Here is a 20,620-nt window from a genome sequence, read left to right as displayed (position 1 = left end):
TCGAAGACAGCTGTGTTCTTAATTTGTTTTTTTTTCTTTCGTGCATTGAGGTAGTATTAAAGATAAATTTAATGAAGTTTCCTCCCCCATAACACCACTGCTGTCGCTTTCCAATTATTTCCATACCCCGTAGCAATGGGATGCGAAATCAATCGTGCGATGCGAATGGCTTTGATAATCGCACCTCGATTCGATTTAATCAGGACACGTGCCCGACCATGTGCAGTCCTCGACAGCCCACCGGGAAGTCGATGAGAGACTCTGCTGGGCTCTCCTGGGATCCAATTAGCGGGTATTAGAAAAGAGGGCGTGTGATATACGCAGAATAGAGGGCAAGGGAAACAAGAAGAAAAAGTGAAGAAAAAACAATTTGCGTTATCCAAAGAGAGAAAATACTAGATGATTTGATTTAAGGATCCAAATTATTAGGAGAGAATACTTAAATTAAGAATATTGCGGATCGCAACGAAAAAGAACCATTCGTCAAAAAGCTGAAGTTCATTGTTTTAACTGAGACAAAATCAACAAAGTTTGGTTGAAATTGACACATTTTAATTGCATCAAAAAATAAGTCTCACTGTTGTCTGACGCCTAAATAACTTCCGTCCTATCAACTGTTCGTTTAATATCCAGAAGTGCTATTGCCATGAACAGACTCATGTACGAACATCTGAGTTGCTGTACTGAAAGACACAGTCTACATGTTTGCTTGGGTCAAACAGGAAGATACCCACATTTTTTATACACCAAACACACGGAGCAAACACGATCTCATAGCGCTTTTGCAGATCACGCCAGATAAGACAGATTTTTGTCCAGTCCGTCCCCAAAATGCCTTATCTGCTCGGTAAATTTGGCACCTACTCAAATTGCACGTTAATCATGGTCCCCGACTACTGTATAAAAGACTCTGTCGCCACCGTTCTGCTGGTTCAGTTCAGTTCCGTCCCGATTGCGGAAAGTGAACACGCGCGCACAGGCTGCAAGTTCTTGGCAAGTTGTTCTGACAAAAAAAAAAACAGTGCAAGCTAGTGCAACCTGTTTCCTCCGTGTGTTTGTGTGAGAGAGTTTTTCATCTTAGACCGAGTGATTGTGAATTTCTCCCCGATTCTGGAACGTGTGGAACGCACGCAAACCACCGTCAGCAATGAAGGTTGCCGCGGTAGCTGGATTGCTGCTGATCAGCGTTGCTAGCATTAACGCCGCTACCGGTATGAGCAAACTTCAATGAACCGATCCTAAAACTAGACTAAGTGTGATAACCTTAGAGGAAGGGTAAAGCCTGTAGAGCTGTCACAAACTGTGTTCTGTCAATTCTGTCTACGGAATGTACGGAAAAATTCGCTGTGCTCGATGATCACGACGTACAAAGTGAGGACTCACGTGACTGTCGACTGTGGAGCTGTCGCTTCCTACAGTTCGTTCGTTTTGGTTGTGTTGTGTTTTGAAATGAAGTACCTTGGTACTCGATCTTTCTGTGGTGGACTATTAATAAGGAAAGTTTTCATTGCAATAGCATTCAAATATTCGACCCTAACTCGGTGTTGCCACTTCAAGACGATTAATTCATTCTTTTGTGTGTGATTATTTTCTTTCCCCGTCTTCAACTCTCGTAGATCGTATCGTGTGCTATTTTGGTAGCTGGGCTACCTACCGCATTGGCAATGGCAAGTATGACGTGGAAAGCATCAATCCCAACCTCTGTACGCATATCGTGTACACGTTCGTGGGCCTGGATACGAAGGGCAATGTGAAGATACTGGACAGCTGGCTGGACATCAGTCTCGGTGGCTATTCGCGCTTCATTCAGCTGAAGCAACGCAACCCGAAGGTGAAGCTAATGGTCGCAATCGGTGGCTGGAACGAAGGATCCGCCTCCTACTCGACGATGGCCAACTCGGACCTGCTGCGCGCGGTGTTCGTCGAGTCGGCCGTCGCGTTCGTTAAGCGGTATGGTTTCGACGGGTTCGACGTGGACTGGGAGTATCCGACACTGCGCGGCGGTTCGGTGGACGATCGAGTTGGCTTTGTCAAGCTATTGCGCGATCTTCGCGCCCGGTTCGATCAGGAAGGGCTGCTGCTGTCGATTGCGACTGCTGCGACGGCGGACTATCTGAGGTCGGCGTATGACGTGCCGGAGATTAACAAGTACGTACACTTTGTCAACTTGATGGCGTACGATTTGCACGCGTACTGGGACGCTCAGACCGGTGCGAATGCACCGATGTATCCGAACTCTTGGGAGACGGGCTATACCTCCAGTATGTTGAATGTGGTAAGTAAAGACAAGGCGAGAGTAGATCATTTCATCAGAACTCAACAGAGAACATTGACTTGCATTACAGGACGCTTGCGTTAAGGCTTGGTTGGGTGCCGGATTGGAACCATCGAAGCTTGTTCTTGGCGTGCCCGTCTATGGACACACCTTCAAACTGTCCTCTACCTCAGACACTCGCATCGGTGCACCAACTATCGGTCCGGGAGATGCCGGTCCCTACACCCTGGAACCGGGCACCCTTTCCTATCTGGAAATCTGTGAAAAGCTAGCTGCTGGTGGGTACACGAAAGCGTTCAGCAGTGTTCAGCAGGTGCCGTACGCGTACCGTGGCAACCAGTGGATATCGTACGACGATGTCAACTCGATTGCGATTAAGGTACAGTACGCGAAGCGTATGAACTTGGGCGGCATCATGGTGTGGTCTATTGAGTCTGATGATGCGCGAGGAATCTGCGGTGAGGGACAGCATCCAATCACGTCGGCCGTGTACAGGGAAGTGTTTGGAACGGGAGCTCCAACACCGGGAACAACTACAACTACTGCGAAGACCACCACTACCACTACAAGCACGGCACGACCCATCACGACCACAACAACGCAACGACCGTTAACCACGACCACCACTACGTACAGGACCACCACTACTGCTACGACTGCAAGGCCGAATCAAAAGCTAGTCTGTCCTGCAAGTGGCTTCTTGCGGGATCCAAATAACTGCGCCCAATTCTTCCAGTGTTATCCGGGACTGTGAGTAGAGTTTGAATCAAATAAGCACTACTTACTGTTTACTGATTGGCAACTGCTGTCTCTCTCTATCTCTCTCTCTCTCTCTCTCTCTCTCTCTATCTCTATTTCAGGCCGATTCAAGAAAACTGGTTGTTAAGATGTCCTTCAGGTCTATACTTTGACCCGACGGCTAACGTTTGCACGTACCTCTTCAATACGGACTGTACAGTTTAAGCGAAACACCACTGTCTAGCACTAAGAATCTCTCGAAAACCTTTTTATTTAATAAAACCATGTTCCTTCCTAAAACGCTTGTTGGATTTCTTGTGTTGCACATTTTGAACCAAACTTCAAAGTCCTGTTCAGTGTAGACAAATAACTAATCAATTTACCGTCCTCATTTCAGATAAGGTGTTCTGCTTCTTCGACAACAAGGCCACGTACCGCGTGGGCGATGGTAAGGTATTGATCGAGGACATCAATCCCAACCTCTGCACACACATCGTCTACAGCTCAATCACGCTCACGTCCACCGGCAGCATCAAGCTGCTCGACAGCTATGCCGACGTCACGAATGGCGGGTTTGCACGCTTCAAAAGCGTCTGCCAGCGTGCACCCGCCGTCAAGTGCATGATCGGGCTGAACAGTCTCCAGTCCGGCTCGAGCCCATTTTCCACCCTTATGAACAACACCATCACCCGACAGGCGGCCGTCTCCTCGATCATGAGCTTCCTCATCCAGCAGTACCAGTTCGATGGGCTCGACTTTTACTGGCAGTATCCCGTGCTGAAAGGCGGCAATCCCGAGGACCGGTTCAACTTTGTCACCTTCATCTCGGAACTGTCCGCCAATCTGCACATGTACGGTCTGCTGCTAACGCTCAGTGTTGCACCGACGAGCGACTTCTTCATGGGCAGCTACAACGTGCCAAGTTTGGTGCGGTACGTCGACTACTTCAACGTGATGGCGTTCAATATGCACCACTACTGGGATGGCAAGACGGGCCATCAAAGTGCGCTGTACGCTAGCGGCAAGGAAACGTCCCTCTATGAAGCACAGCTCAATGTGGACGCCGTCATTACCGGGTGGATCGCGGAAGGAGCACCAGCCTCGAAGCTCATCCTGGGAGTTACTCCGACGGCGAACATTATGAAGCTGTACGCAGCGAACGATATAGGTATAGGTGCACGAACGGCTGGCCGAGGTGATATGGGCCAGTACACAACGACCGAGGGCATCATGTCCTACCCCGAGCTGTGTCTGGAGCGAGCGAAAGCAGGGTGGGAGACGGTGCTCGATCGGACGCAGGAATCGTTCTACGCCACCAACAAATTCTCATGGGCCACCTACGAAGAGGTACAGACGGTGCAGCTGAAGGGTGCGTACATTATAACGCGCGGACTGGCGGGCATGGCGCTGTACGATATGGAGAACGATGATGTGAAGAATCTCTGCGGGAAGGGCTTTTATCCACTGCTGAGAGGTGTTAATACGGGACTGGGACGAAGGATCCCGGATGGTGAATCTTCCGGCACGACGACCACTGCGAAGGCAACAACGACTACCACTACGGCGACCACCAAAGCACCAACGACAACAACAACAACTAAAGCAACCACTACGACGACCACCAGAGCACCAACGACCACAACTTCAACAACGAGAGCTACGACGACAACCACTACTTCGCCGCCTGTTCTGCCAACAACATGTCCTAGGAATGGATACGTTCGTGATCCATCCAACTGCAGCGTCTACTATCGATGCATTCCGAATGGGTAAGAATGAATCGCTCTCTGGTATTGGTTGATCTCTATTTGGCCTGATTCCATTTTTAATCCTTCTAATTGCAGATCGTTCTTTACCAGCTGGAAATACACCTGCTTGAACGGGCTGTACTTCAATATTGCCACAAGCACCTGCGATTATCCGAATCGTGTGGCGTGCTAGGGGCAACTGTGTAAATAAGTGAACACGGCACCATTGAGGTTCTAGTTCACCTTAGTGATATCTTTACACTGGTGTTGGTTAACGTTAACTTCAGATCTTTATATTTCCAGCAAAAAAGAAAAAAACACCTCAACCTTAAGAACGACTTGAGCGGTTGAGGTTTGCACACAGTTTTTCCAGGTAAACTCTAAGGAGAAGTGTAAACAAATTCATTTGCACTACCAATAGAACAAAAGTCATTTGTGTGTAAATGAGATGACGCGTCAGTGGGGAAGTTGCACGGTGTTTGCGACTCCGGGAGTTCGGGGAACAAAAAAACCTGAAAGTCATGAAATTACCCTCGAGAAATGAGATTCCGATGTCGAAGTTACTTCACAGAGGTGTGGCCTGGACCAGAAGTGTGGCCTAGGAATTGAAAGTTTGCTTTAAAATTGTGCAAAAAGAATGATTTTAAGCGAATCTTCGAAACAGCTTTAAGACAAAACCAAAGCAAATAAATGGAGCGATTTTTGTGTTGCAAACTTTTAATCAGAATTGAGTTTCCCTTCATTTGTTCGTTGTACAACAAGATAAGAACGATAAATATTCTTACTGAACCTATCATAAACTTCTTGGGTGGAAGCTTTTTTTCACCTTTTCTTAGCCACAAGCTAACCACGGACACAAACCACAAGTCAAAACAGCTCAGACACAGAGGGGGAAAAAACTCACCTTCCACAACTAGCCCTGCATTTCTTCCCCCCTCCTCCCCTTCCAGCCGTTGGGTGCGTTTAATAAAAAAACTTTTCTGATAACAATAAATTTGTATTAACTTTCTGCTCTGGTTTATGAAACTCCCTAACTGGAATTGGTTTGGGCCTGCAAAGAGCAGGCAGACACGCTGCAAAAAGGTAAGCTGGACACAGGAGGTTTTTGCATAGCCTTGCTAGACACCAGACTGACCAGATTTTTTGTTTTGGTTGTACGTTGCCTGTTCACTACCAGCAACGACCAGCAAACTATTTTCTTTCATTCTTCCTAAACCCTGCTCGGAATCCTGCCTCGATGCAGCATTCTTGCGAGATCCGGTTGGATAAGCGTAACTAAAAGAACGAGGAAATAATTTCACTCCTTCCTTAGTAGCTACTCGAATAAGGGAACTCGGCAAAGTTGCAGACGGTTGCAGTTTTGCTCTGCTTCTGCATATCCTGCCCACTCTTGCTAGTGGCGCGGTTGTTTGATTTTCTTATTGAAACATTATCATTGCTTTCCGATATTGCCACTCGCACTCCGGCCGGCGTAGAAGATCCATTTGGGGAAGTATCATCATTTTCTGGGGGAAAGTTTTTCGATGGCGTAATTATATTTACCCGCCACTGTTTCTACAGTGCCACAAACAGTGCCGTGACACGTAAGCAAACATCAATTTCCATTCCGATGCCATCGCGAGACACGACCCTTATGGTTGTCTTTCGGGGCGAATCGGAATATTGTAATTTATCTGCAAGCCACATCACATCACCAAAAAGCGACGAATGCCAGCGATCCTCCCAGGCAACATTCCTACGGAAACCATTACAGGGAGGGTGTACAAGGTCCGGAGAAAGCAAGAGAGAAGAAAAAAAAAACAACCCAAGCCATCCAAAAAAGTTTCAGAAAATTTCGCTGTTTAAACGGCAATGGCAAATGGTACGCCTCTCACAGGTTGGTCAGAAAAACCATCATCATCTTGCTGAAACGTGGCGACGCGGACACCGGCAGCAATGAGTGGATGGAAATATGGCGTCTTAGACATTGTTTGTCCAACCACGGCGGTTGTACCCGTACACCCGCAGGGCGCTCCTGTTTCCTGCCAGCCATTAGCATGTGCCCGGCGACAGATGGGAAACAAGTCAACAACAGGACTTCAAACGATATTTATTTAAATTTATTCCAGCTTCGATTATCAATATCAACATGATCCGAATGCGCCGTTTCTTGTGGAGCGCGGCCGACGTTCGTTATCTTTACGGTTGGTGGTTTTTTTCCTCCTTCCAGGTTTTCCTATTTCCCCCCCACATCTTCGATGGAAATGCAAAATCGTCTTTGAAGTTTGTCCTGTGTGTGGTCTGTATATTTTTTTTCACTTCTCCAAGAGTCGTTCGATTACTTTTCAATGTATACATTACGGACCCCTTAAGGACAGTTTGCCAGTGTGACGTTGTGTTGTGAATGTTTACGCGTTTTTCAATCGTCAAACGGGAAACCGTTACCCGCGAGTACGTGAGCAAGTGGACTAAGCATTTAAGCGATTCGACACCGGTTATTACCTCAGCGGAAGGAAATTCAATTTCCAACTGCAATGAAATTATGGGCGAGGGAGCGCCGATTTTGCTGACGATTATTGTGGAGATTGTGTATGGCTGGATGAAGCAATTTGCAGTACAAACACTACTTTAAATTAGCAGAAGCACATGCAAACAATGTTTGCTGGGAATGGTTATGATGTACTTTTTTTTCCTTGGAATTATTACTAAAGAAGCTATCATAAAACAGGCATGCAAAATGGTTCGTTATTAAAAAGTAGCTAAAAACTTCCTTTTTATCTCAAGATCTTAAAGCAAATTTGTATAAGCGAGACAGCTTATAGAAAATAACATACGAAAGTACTAACACATTTGCGAAATAACTTCTTCCTGCAGCTCACCCTTAAAGCGGGCAATCCGTACGACAAGCAATTTACGATCCGCTACGACGCGTGACGCTAGTTTATCGTCCTGCCCGTGACACGGCAGGAAATTACAAGTCAAAGGATCAATGTTCACTCCCTTGGTTCTTGGTTCCTGTGCGAGCCAACGCACCAGCACCTCCATCACCAGCAACGGCAGCGCAGCAGTCGATTTTCAGAACGTTTCGCAGCTGATTGAAAGCTTCAAACAGTTTCGCTACAAACACACACACGAACTATGTGATTTTCAACCTGTGATGCAACACGATAAACTACGGGGATAGGGTTACAAATACTCTGGCGTTGCAATCGAGAACGATGAGGGCAACCTTGTCGCTTGTCGGAAGAAAGCATACTTTAATCGAAGGTAATGGCAAACGGCATCAACGAGCAGCTCACTATCCCGGCCAAGGGAATGCCCGGTTCCGAAGATGCTGTTCTGTTCTCTGTGTCTGTGTGTGTGTATGTGTGGAAGAGGAAGCGCAATCAGTTTTGTTTAATTTTCAGATTATTTATTTTACTGATTGATGTTCGTTTCACTTGCCAGCAGCAGGAAACGGAGCGCGTCAGACATCTGACAGTGTCGAAGATCTGGCGAGCACAAGCACGAGAGAGACAGAAGCAGCATTGTGGGAAGAAAAAGTTGCCCCAGTGTGGAGTGGGGTGGGATGTCAGCTCCTTCCTTGGATGTCTTAGGTCGATGTCTCGCCATCTTCCGAGATCGTTTGTCTCACTGTCAGAGCCCCAACCAGCAGAAAACTACCGCCGCGTACTATCGGGCATGGTTGCGTTGCGGGCCGTGTTTAACTAACCATCTTACACAGATGTCGTGTCCCGCAGTTGTTACTTGTTTTGAATATCTATCGTCACGGGCGGAGCTTGCTATCAATCAAATTAGCTATCGTTACCCAGGAGACACAAAAATGAGGCTTAATCCGTACGGTCAATATTTGTCCCGTCCCACACTTAGTCGGCAAACAGTTCCTGGAACGTAGGCAGCCAGTGGAAGAATCTTAGGGCGTATCATGGTTTAAAAGGACAGTTTAAATCCAAACGCCCTCATTAGAAGGAATCTTAAGAAATTGGCGTTTAAAGCTATTTCTGAAAGCGTGTTATAATAACTGCTTTGTCTCAGAAATGGTTCCAAACTTCAGAATAATTCTGAGAGCTCTTGATTGCCGGAATTTGAGCTTGCTTTCGTGAACCCCTTGGGGGACTTTTTGCACCTTACCACATCCTCGCTAAGAGCGCACAATTCGTGAGTATGTTATAAATTAATTAGATCAAACATCGCCCCACTAATGAAGAGCTTTGATCCCTTGCCACGTCTCCCTCCGGGGGCCGTTGGTGATTACCGCCAAAGGAAGGCAAGTTCGAAGGTGACGAAAGTTCCCGCGAGAGAATATTATGTGCCGTCTCGTGCAGGAATGCTTGCCACGCCACACCCACACTGGGGGCCGTTCTCGTTCTTCATTACGCGCACGATCATTAGCCAGCCGAAATAGTTCGGTTTTCGGGTGGGGTGGGAAAATTATCCACCAGGTTTTGGGGGATGGGGTGATGGAGTTCGTAGTACTCGCGGCACTCCATCATACGCTTGCCAGCCTTGCGCAACCTTGCACAACAAAACTTTGGGGGCCGAAAGTTCTGGATGATGTGGTGTGTGCTTTGAGCTTGCTCCGTACATTCATCGCACATTCGGTTTGCGACTCCGGCGAGACTCATCTAATAAAAGTCACACTAATTAACGAGCAGCTCATCATTGTCATTGTCGGGTGTGGTAGCGGTAGAATGCCGTCAGACACACATTAGAGCGCGTTATCAGTCATCGTTCTTGTCTTCTATCTACTGCGGTAAGATAATAGCCGTCCCAAGCGCTCCATATCATTACTAGTTGCTAGTGTTATCATCGTTTTGCTCAAGTTTTTCACCCCACCTGACCAGCGCGAACAATTAAAAGTAAGTTCAAGGTCCACCGGGCGGGTAAGACCGGTAAGACGATATTGAGCACGTGCGCCCTGCAAATTAATAACTTCACTACAATAGCGAAAAGCTGCGCCTGCTGCACAACAAGTTATGAAATCCTACCATGCTGTAAGGAGAGCCAATGGAACAGATCTCTTTGACCCTTTCTTCGCTTTTTTTGTGGATTACCGAGAAGCAGCCGTGAAGTAGCGTCGCGGAAGAAAGCGCGATGCGAAACGAACCGACAGGCCGTTTCCCGCGACACGACAAGGGAAACCGGAATACCGCGCACAAAAGGCTGCAGCGTAATTATTTTAATCTAATTAACTTACTACGAGTAATCCTTTCGAAATGTAAATAGCACTGCAGCGGTGCGATAAGAGCTAATCGGAACAGGAATGGGATGCGGATCGGAGCAGGGCCGGGAGAGGATTCTTTTTTCTTGCTTTCCATTTTGCAGCGCTGCTCTACCGGCACACTTAATCCTTTTCGATTCGCTGCCTGCAGGGGTGCTCCAACCGCTGCATTGGAATTTAATTTTCATAATTATACGGTATTGTGTAAGAGGTTATGTCACCGGAAGAATCAATGTACTGTAGTTTTATTTAAAAATAATGAATGAATTATTGCAGGATGCAACTTCAGCACACGTTCAGTAATATATTACGCAACAAATCCTTAAATTATAGCAATTAAAATCATATAAAAAATATCAGAGAAAGTTATTTAACATAAGGAAAAAACAAAACTAACAGCACGATGCATAACGGCATGCTAAAAACCGCAGACAACTACCAAGCAACACCACCGACCGAGTGAATGAAGGCTGGCTGGAGCGTTATAAGAAGATTACGAGGGTTTTAATTATGTCACAGTGGTTAGCAACCGTACGAGACATGATCCGTAAGCAGCGCATTGAAACCCGATGCAAATAAAAATGCATGGAAATAACTTACTAACCTTAAAGCATAAACAAAACCGATCAGTTACGCTCTCGCCCCTTTAAGCCTTTGGGGCGCGTGCACGAGTGTAACCAGGTGCAGAGTGAAGGAAAAGCGAAGGCAGAAAGGTTACCTCCAATTAAAGGAACATTATAAACATTTTTCCGTCCATCTACTATCTCCGCTCTCTCTCTCGCTCTCTCTTTCTCTCCATCCAAAGCCACGTTCGCCCACAGGTTTTGGCCAAAGACTTAACGCATACACTCGTTAGGCGCTTGTTGCATCCTTCCTCGAAGCGGAAAACTTTTCGGCCACCTTGGTAACCACCGTCCTTTTCTTCGGGCACAAACGGGTGGCGCTAGCGAGCGGGAGGCGTGGTATTGCAAATGATTTGACCCGTTAAATTTTTGGCTTCAGCTAAACCTCAAGGTTTTGGGTTGCAACAGTATGAGAAGAAGAGAGAGAGAGAGAGAGTGAGAGAGACAGAGGGAGAAAAGCAGTGTGAGAGCAACTTTTTCGCTGACGCTCGTTTAGCACAAAAGTGAGGAAAATGTTTCTTGCTTTTCAAATTGCACCGGTTGCACCACCTTCCCAACCCATCCAATCCCTGCCAGTTGGCGTCCAACCAAGAGACAACAAGAAAGCGAGAGAGATATGTAGAGAGAGAGAGAGAGAGCGAGGAGGGAAAACTTGGTAGCGCTTTCTACCTACCAGAGTGGGTTCGCTCGCTTGCGGCATGCATCAACATCGTCAGCAACGTTGTTTTCCGCCGAGTTGCAGCCTGTCGGCACAAGCGAGCTGATCTATCCCTTCTCTTCTCTTCCCTTCCTGTCCACACCTCTCTCTAGAAAAGGAAGTCGTATAATAAAGTATTTTTAATCATAACTCCTTCTTCCCGGATGCGCCCAGTTTCCGGCGCTCGGAGTGTGTGTGGGTGTGCTTCGATGTGTTTCTGACATTCGCTTGCAACGGGCCGCAACAGAACATGGCGGGTGAACTGCCGTCCCTCACCGCCTCGCAACACCCCGGACACCTTCGGGTGCAAGCAACTTACCATTCGAAAGCCAAACCTATCGGCAGGTTCATCTCTTATCTAATGCCGCCGTTTCTGCGCCCGAGCTATAGACAAACTTCTTCGTTGGGCGCATCACGGCCATCCAGGGGGCGCTTTTGAAGGGGGAAGCAATTGAAATGCAAGCAAGCGAAGGGAATCGGTAGTAAATCGGAGAGAAAATTTCTACCACCTCCTTTTTTACCCCCTTTGCCTGTTTTGTACCCTCTCTCCCACCTCAAATTGGGATTCATAAAACTCCTGGCGCGAGGAAAAGTTGCATGCTACACACACCTCGCCGGTTCACCTCAGACGGCATGACAGACACTGCGCGGTACAAGACATTGTGCGGTAATTTTGAGGCTGGTGTAAATGAAGTCGATTCACAAGACGGGCTACAAACCGGGGAAGCAGGAAGCATCCCGGAAAAGTTCCAATGCAACGGGAGGAGCGGCATAAATGTGTGTGTATGTGCGGAGAAAGACAGGGCGGGAAAGAAAATAAAACTACAATTAACTTTTATATTTATTGCCCAATTGAGAGTTTCATTAAAAATGTGATGCTCGTGCACATTCACAATTCCGGGACGGGTTGGACTGGTTTTCTTTGCTGGGGAAGGGTGGAAAGTTTACGACTCAAGTGAGAGAAAGCTTTCGCTAGACAAGCAAGGTGTGGGAAGACATTTTTCATCGTTTCCGAGCTCTTGCAGGATGAAGCGGGACTGTCGGACGAAAAACATGTGTATTCGTGCGTGAAGCAGCAATCAGTGAGGAGGTTGTCTAATTAATAGGGTGTGAGAGAGAGAGACAGAAGAAGACTTAAAAGACGCTTGAATTGTAATCAGTGGTTTGGGGATATTTCTCAAAAGGATTAAAAAGGGTTTTTAAGATGATAGTGTTGATGTTTATTTTAATAACGATGTGAATTTGAAAGGATAACTATTTAACTTTGTGCTTTAAATGCATCAGAATACACTTTGACACTAAGGCTTGACTGGCATCTTCTTTTACATTCTTGTCGTAGGGATTTGTTCATGCTGTTCTCACAGGAAGCATCTTTTCCCTTTTCCCCCACTTAAGATACACAAAAATCTTGCCGTAAATAAAAAACAATGTCTTCTTAATTGCAATTTCAACGACCAATTTGCATACCTCATTTGCCCCTGACCCATTCATCTCTTCTGCAATTGTCTCCTGTCAATCGTTCTCAAGCGCCGTCGCCACAGGCACTTTCTGTTTCTTTTCGCTTCATTTCTTCTTCTTCTTGTCCATTTTTCAACGACAAATACATTCACTCTTCAAGCTTCTTTCTTTTTATACTCTCTCTCTCCCCTGTTCCAATCAGCGTCAAAACCCTCGGCCAAACTTCATTCTAAGACTGTTTATTCAATTTTGCTGCTTAATTACTTTTACTTTGCCATTTTTACGAGGCCTTTTGATCGAGTTGCTCGGTGGAGGAGGAACTGAACATTTTGGCCAGTTGTTTACTGTCCCCAGTGCCCGCCAGCGGGGGAACAGTGCTACCAGAGTCCGGAGCGGGCAGAGCGAGTGAAAAGTTTTGTCCCATTTTTTTTTGTTTTGTGTTGCCTTCATTTTGCTATTTCTAAGAAAGTCCTCCCGAAATGCGCTTCTAGGAGGCCGGGGCGAGAAATTCATATTTTCATCAAATTCAACCAAAATTAAACCTTATCTCTAATCCCAGCTATTCAGCACAGAAGAGAAAGAGAAGAAAAAGCGACATAGAACAGCAAAAAGGGACAGTTTTATTCGCGTTTTACGCCGCCTTCCCTGGCGGCTTCGTATTTAACATATCAACACAACCTCACATCCTCACCACTTCCATCGCTCGGCTCTTTCGAAACGGCTGACCTAATATTTGGACCGGACTGCGGATCCCAAAAATGGGAAAGACTGGCGGGAAAAACTCTCACACCGGCTTCCATTTTTCATGCTTTCACCGTGCCGTTCAACTCACCCACTCATTTGCCCCGTGGGAAGCTGACCCGCACGGTCGCGACCAAGCGGTCCAACGACCACTTAGGGCGCCACTGCTTAAGTTTTGTTATTGTTATTTACAGAGATTTTCTTTCTTCTCCGGTCTCTCCACTTCCCAAAACACAACCCCGGCTACCGGGTGCTCGCGAAGAGTTTGTCTTGGGTGATGATCATCATCATCATCATCACCATCATTATCGGTGTTATCAGTGGCATCAGCGCTGGTTCTTCTCTCAAGTTTCTTCGTGCAAGTTAGGTAAGAAAGAGAACCAATTTGGGTTCCTATTCAGGCAACTTACTTGCCTTCTCTGTTGTGGTGTGTCCCCAACTAAATACCCCTCAGTAATAAGTGGACCAATTGACAATGACTTAAGGAGACCTTCTTTAAGAAGTTGAATCTTTGGCAAGCGAGAAGATGAGATTGTTTCTGTGCTGGTGGACCCTGGCGAGGGGAAATTCATTAAAAATTTTAATTACCTTTTGTGTTTGGTTAATACAATTTGGCTACTTTCTAGTGCTGTTTTTGGAAGATGAATGCTGAGCGAGAAAAAGGATTTTAGGGGTAACAACAACAAAATTTCTATCTTAAGAACATTTCAAGAATTTGGTCATTGAAATCACGCATTGAAATTAACAACAAAAAAACCCTCAGTGGCCTAGCGTCCAATGCAAAACTGTATCATGTTTGTAAAGCAGCAAAACTCCACTTTCCACTCTTACACATTGAAGCAGAACGTTTCTCGCAGCTATTTGCTCAAAATCCTTAGCTTACAACGTCCGCACAACACCGCCGAGGGTCTGTCCGTCCTTTCAATGCAGCTTCACGACCATCTGAGCTGACTTGTAAACATTATTATCATCCCCAATCCTCCGAACCATCACCTCGAGATCGAATGTAGTACGAGCTCATAAACAAAATTTTACGTTCGTTCGGTTTTCTTTTCGCTTTCGATCACACACACACATACATAAAAAAGGTTCATGTGCGGGTGGGTAGTAAAAGGAGAGAAGAGAAAAAAACACAACACAACATCACGCAGTAAAAATCAAAAAGTGGTCAAAACCAGGCATCGCAGCAGTGTGGTAGCACGGGGCAGTACATTTTTCATGTCAACATAAACCCACTTTCTAAGCGAGAAAGTGCGTTCGTCGCGAATGCGTCCGTTTTCTTGGGGGGGCCACCGCCGGGTTTCTGGGGGATGAAGTCACAGTACACATAAATTCGATATTGATTAACTCGTAAATTTATTTTTCGCCCGTAAAATTATGTTTACATTTAATATTTACGCAAGAATGCTATCTCCCCCCCGTCGGTCGTGCGTGCAGCAGGGCGCGATGGGTTTGCCGGTTTGTTAGCTGTTTGTGCCGCACAACGGAAGAAAAGGAGAAATACCTTTCTGAGGGTATCGTGAGGCAGCCCGGGAAAAAGGGGGACGGATGAGGCAAAAATCGATTAATGTACTTGAAGCAAATTGACTCATGAACCGAAGACTATTAAGCCACCTTCCAGTGGTGAGTGCGACGCAGCATAATTCCACCATAAGTAGATGATTCGGCAGCGGAAGGAGGCAAGCGGCTTCGGCGTATAATGCACTTGTCTTTGCAAAAGCTTCAGGAATAACATTAAGGTGAAAATTAAGAGATCTAGTCGGGATGCAGTGAGTTGACGATACTGGGCGAATGCGTTCAGTGGATTTTGTTTGCAGTGAACAGGATGAAAATGTGTTGTCTAACAGTGGTTCAAGCCAAGATGTTTTTTGGTCAAAAAGGTACTCATATAAATATTCAAATAGGAATAAATAGGATGTAAAAGACAGAAACAGAAAGAAAAGATTAAACAGAATAAGAAAAAGGCCTATTGGAAATTGCGCCTAAAGTTATGCCATCTTTGAAGCATATTGGATGAATAACTGGTTGTTTGTGTTAAAAGTGATCAAAACCTATCATTTAAAAAAAATGTAATTACTTACTTAATTTTAAAACCAACTACTTTAAAACATTTAAATCTCCATACTATTCATTCAGCTTCAAAGCAAACAGTAAAACCGGTTTCGCCTCAAAACATACTTCCCAACGTTGCATCTTAATTCTAAATCCATTCTTTAAGAGACCCGGCCTGTCCACCGGAATGAAGTGTTCCACGCCCAGCACAATCCACCGTCCGTTTGAAGCTCGTTATCGTTCTGCACCAAGAGAGAAGGAAAGAGAGGGAGACACATCCAGTTTCTGTCCCTGTACGACGAAATATCAAAGGCAAAGGCAAAAGTCCGGCGACACTCCGATCGGTACCAAGCGACAACGATGCCGACGACAGTTGCATCAGCAATCACGATAGAAAACAATGAATTATTCATCCCGGACAAACCCACCACACTCGGACGGATAACATTGTGTTTTGTTTACTGGGAATGTGGGTTTCTTCTTCTGCTCGCTAGTACTTTTCAGCCAAGCAACTGCAACTGGAAAGCTGACTGTGTGTGTGTGTGTGTGTGATCGTATAAGGACACGTGTCTCGGTGCTTAGCGTGTGGCTTTTTCTTGAAGAAATGGGTCAATGCAAAGGCGGACGCAAACACAGGAGTAAGAGATAATGCCCCCAGTCCCCCATCCTCAACCCCTGATTGCTCGCTGCACACGGACGAAGACACCGACGCATCGTTTGTGGACGTCCAGTGGAGAGCTTATTTTTTGTTTGCTCCTGAACAAACAACAACTGGCCAAATGCACACAATCGAATCAAATGTACTCACACTCACGCTGCTTTGCTGACGTCTCACGAGAAGCTACACTTTCGAACGCTACTGACAACAACACCGTGCTGTGGGAAGCGGAAAAAGAGAAAGAACAAACAAAACAAAAAAAAACGACGAAAAGCAAAACCATCGCCATGAATAAATGCACAAAAATGCATCCCGGACACACTCGGTCGGAAGCATCTCGCAGCGACTGGAAAATCTCACCAAACGGTAAAATCCTGGCTATCACTATCTTCTGCTACGTTTGTTTTCCCATGCCCGGGCGCTTCACACAGATCTCTCCCCTTCGGTGCAATACATCCCCGGAAGGATCGGTTTTACTTGTAACAGATTAAGCTGTACAAAAGATTCAGCTTCGTGCCACCCATGCCACGCTCTCTCGCTTTTTAAGATGGCGTTAAAATTCAATGTTCCAGCAGATTAGCCGCTACGATTGCCAGTCACCCTAACGATAGCACCGCTCCACGGGGGTGATGGTGGTGGTGGTGGTTATGAACAGTAAGCAATCGCTTTGTTTCTGATTTTCCGTTCCTGCCGCTGTTGTTGGTGCATGTGCTCGCTTTATTTTGCTACAGCCATTTTAACGAGCCGGAAAATCCAATGTACTAGTTGTTTCGGTGCACTGCTTTTTACTATTCCTTTTTTTTTTTGTTGCTGCCTTGCTCCTTTCGGTGGTTGCACAATGAATGATAATGTTTCCTCCTGCTGGAAGGTGCTGCTTGCCGCTCGCTCATCGCCCCCAAAACGGTTGGTTAATGTAGGTTTAATTTATGCTGAACTTTGCAGAGATTTCAATAAAGCGTGCATTCTTTTTTTGTGCCAATTTTGAAACAATATATTCGTTCGATGTTATCGCACGCTGATTATCGCTTTTGGTTCGTCGTTTAATTGACTTTTTACGGGGTGCTTTTGTGATGAAATCATGTCAAAATATTGCGCATAAATCGTACCAACAGGCAGCTTTTCAGCCACAAAAAGCTTTCATCAAAATGAACAACACGCGAGCGACAGCGCGAAAGAGATTGATTTTTATAGAGAAAACATAAACACAAGCACGCATTTAATCGAAATCAAAACAGGATTAAAAATCTATTCTTCATTTCCAACACAGAAACACGAAAAAAAAGCACAACAGCAACGTGCGGCCGTGTTGTCCGATGAATTTAGATTACCTTTTGCCTAACCCAATGCCCGAGCGCTGGCACTTTATTTGTTCGCTTTTTCCACCTACAGCGATGCATTTTTGTTATGGTAACAGGTATTATGCATCATCACACGTCGATGGCACCAACCCAACGCAACCAGCCCGAGCGCGAGAGCGAAAACATCGGAAAAGCGGCAATATTTTTGCCCAAACAACGATCTATGGTCCATAAACAACTCATCCCGAGCCGAGGTGTGGTTGCACGCCCGGAATGGAGTATGTTTTTTTAACAGCACAAGCAACGCAACCACGCTTATGCTCATCCCTCTGGTATGGTGCAGTTTTATGTCCTCGAACCCGAACGCCGGAACGGATAATTAAAACAAGTGTCGGTAAGCAATAAAACTACAAATCCAGCCATTGATCGGGTTACCTAATCCGCTTTTCGAACGGTTAAAACAACCTGCAATACGTGTGGAGGCGTGTGCGAGAAACCTCACAACTCGGCATGTTGGTTAATTGGAATTGGGTCAGAGCTTTTGTTTAGAGCCGGCGTTCGCTTGGGTTAAGCTTGAACATTCGTCAAAATGGTACAAAGAAACATGAAAAATTATATTTCGTTGTATAAATAATGTTTAGAATTATTTTTCAAGTACTATGAATAAATTGATATTAAAATTAAATATTTTCTTATGCTTAAATCAATTGGTTGATAAACATTCCAATCTCCAATGAAATTATTTCGTTTTATTCGAGCTTTGGATGCAGATTGAACTGCGTCTTGGGCAGAAGCACAACTGCAATCAACTCCTCAACTCTGCAGTTATGATCGGTTTATGCGAATTCCATCAAAGTTCCACTCTACACTACACTTCAGTCGCCCGGAAGAGAGTCTTCCAACGCTTAGAAGGAATTTTGCAAGATTAAATTACAACGCCGTTGTGAACTTACCGCCCCGGAACCTGTTTGCTTTCATGTGCTCTTCACCTCATTCCTGTAAATGTTTACCATTGCACCATCCTTAGTGACGGTGACGTTTCGGGTCATACATCATCGTCAGCAGCACGAGCCAATCGAACCATCCGAACGCTGCACATCTCACCTAACATCAATGCACCATCGATTATCCTTTCATTTGGCGACACTGTGCCCTTCCCTCTCCACTCCGGCAGATAGCATCCCGAGCACAAAAGGCAATTATCGACAGCATTATTGTTGTCAGCAAACAGTGTAGCCTTCCCGGCGACGGTTATGATCAATTGTGCGACTCAATGTGTACGCACGTGAATGTGCATTTCGTTGGCTGTAATTACCGGCACGGTGGGTGTGTGTGTGTAAGTGTGCGAGATGGCATTTGCACACAAGGTGACACAAACATGATTACACAGCAATTGTAATAGGTAATGATCGGTACTATGCTTCGCAAATGAAGATGAACTGATGAAAAGTCTGTGTCGGGGTTGGTTTTGCTTTAATGTCCTTTTGAGTAGACAGAAATCGAACGTGTAAGCAATGGAGCTGGAAAACATCAAACGATAAAGCAGTATGTGTGCAATAAAAACGGTGTTCGATTGTTCAAACGCCAGCCCAAGCTTCCCGAAACTGAATTTTCTCTATTTTCTTTGCCTTCCACCAAACAGTACTCCGTCTCGTCTGTGTGTCTGGCACCATAGTTTAACAGCTTTAATTGCTTTATAACGCTATTTATGGTAGGCCAAGGAATATGCAGGTGTAAACACTGCCAGGAATTTTGCACACCCTCAACCCCTCCCAATCAAGCTTCCTCCTCGTTGCGTTCCTCAACGACCCGTCCCAATCGCGTGTAAAACGGCCTCGCTCGCTGGATGCAACTGTAATCCGTTTCTCATTTAACACACTCTGCCAGGGCCAGCGGATGGCTTTCTGACCTCACAGGACTCATTGCCTTTCGTCCCGCTCTCCCTCCCACTGCGTTGCTTACCCATTCGCGTGCTGCGGCCATCTAACGAGAAAGGCCACAAAACTGTTCGTGTCAGATGTAATAAAAAGTAATTGCTATTCATGTCATGGCATGTGAGTGTGTGAGCGCGCGCGTGTGTGTGTGTGATTTGGTGTTTTGAGGGGATTTGTTTTACCACCTTATTCCACTGGGAAAGTTGGTGATGGGGATGGTGGTAGGTGGAAGGGCGTGATGTGCAACACTAGGTTAAGCAGCAAACAGCGGCGGCCACCGCACAAACCACTCTATCTCTACCGGCTGATCTGACACGAGCACTTGAGGCAATGCTGGAACAATAATAACAATAATCCCGACCCCAGTGCCAGCCCGATAATTGGCATGAGTTATGTGAACAAATTAGCTCCGGTGGCATCCGCAGTCAGTGCGCGGATAATTGAGCGAGCGTGGCCGGAGTGCGGCTTCTGTGAAAGGGCCAGGGGGAACAGGACCCTGAGAAATGCGGTTCTCGAAGGTTGGAAATGTTATTTAGTGGGGTTTAAGAAGTCAATAAAATATCAGTAAAATAGTTTGTTTGCTACACAGAACCTAAACCAAAGACCAATAAGTAAACTGTGTGATAATAGTACAGTGAGGTTGTCGCAAGATGGCGCTCTGCTAAGAAGACTATTTTTTCGGGCTGCCAAGTTAGTGCATTGCAAAGACGTCAGCATAACATAAGTAGCCATAGAAGTTGAATATCACAACTTTAAGCCAATTAAAGCTTCAATGTTTGTGGATAATTCTTTAAAATGGATGAATTACCCACTAATTGAGATTTTAGTAGGGTTCTTGTCATAAAAAGTAAACATCCTGAATAAAATTGCTTTATTATCTCAATATGAAGGAAATTGATTATGATTTTGATGTTCATTGTGCCAAATAAGTACAATTTAAAACAGCAACAATAAAAGAACGACTGCTTTGCCCGAATGAACACCAATCTTAATATCCCAAAAATCGAAACAAGAATTGCTGTGTTTCGTCTGTGAAACTAAACTACAGTTTTCAGCATGTTTTTAAACATCCACAGTCAAAACCAGGTGTACTTAATGAACCTATCACATCTCGCGCGTTCACCAGAGCTGACTGTTTTTTTTTTTTTTTTGCTCGACCCTACTTTACATTGCAACTCTCTGCACTAACAAGCTTTCA

The 20,620-nt window shown here is 45.6% G+C and overlaps 2 protein-coding genes across 3 annotated transcripts in view; one reads left to right on the top strand and one right to left on the bottom strand.

Moving 5' to 3' along the window:
- LOC120903644 (teneurin-m) overlaps nt 1–20,620 on the bottom strand; it is a 520,615-nt gene that overhangs the window by 410,239 nt on the left and 89,756 nt on the right. The window lies entirely within an intron of this gene.
- On the top strand, nt 947–5,488 carry LOC120903646 (probable endochitinase). Its single transcript, XM_040313199.1, has 5 exons — nt 947–1,211; nt 1,617–2,275; nt 2,346–3,025; nt 3,376–4,782; nt 4,858–5,488. The coding sequence occupies exons 1-5, from the start codon at nt 1,148–1,150 to the stop codon at nt 4,952–4,954; spliced, it is 2,907 nt and encodes a 968-aa protein (XP_040169133.1). The 5' UTR covers nt 947–1,147; the 3' UTR covers nt 4,955–5,488.

This window comes from Anopheles arabiensis, chromosome 3 (assembly GCF_016920715.1).
Source record: "Anopheles arabiensis isolate DONGOLA chromosome 3, AaraD3, whole genome shotgun sequence".
NCBI lineage: Eukaryota > Metazoa > Arthropoda > Insecta > Diptera > Culicidae > Anopheles > Anopheles arabiensis.
This window is presented reverse-complemented; position numbering and strand designations above follow the sequence as displayed.

Excerpts from the sequence above, each read along its gene's own strand:
- LOC120903646 (XM_040313199.1), top strand. The coding sequence starts at position 1,148 with ATGAAGGTTGCCGCGGTAGCTGGATTGCTGCTGATCAGCGTTGCTAGC. Across the intron at positions 1,212-1,616 it reads TAGCATTAACGCCGCTACCG|ATCGTATCGTGTGCTATTTT; the intron begins GTATGAGCAAAC and ends CAACTCTCGTAG. Across the intron at positions 3,026-3,375 it reads TTCCAGTGTTATCCGGGACT|ACAAATAACTAATCAATTTA; the intron begins GTGAGTAGAGTT and ends TGTTCAGTGTAG.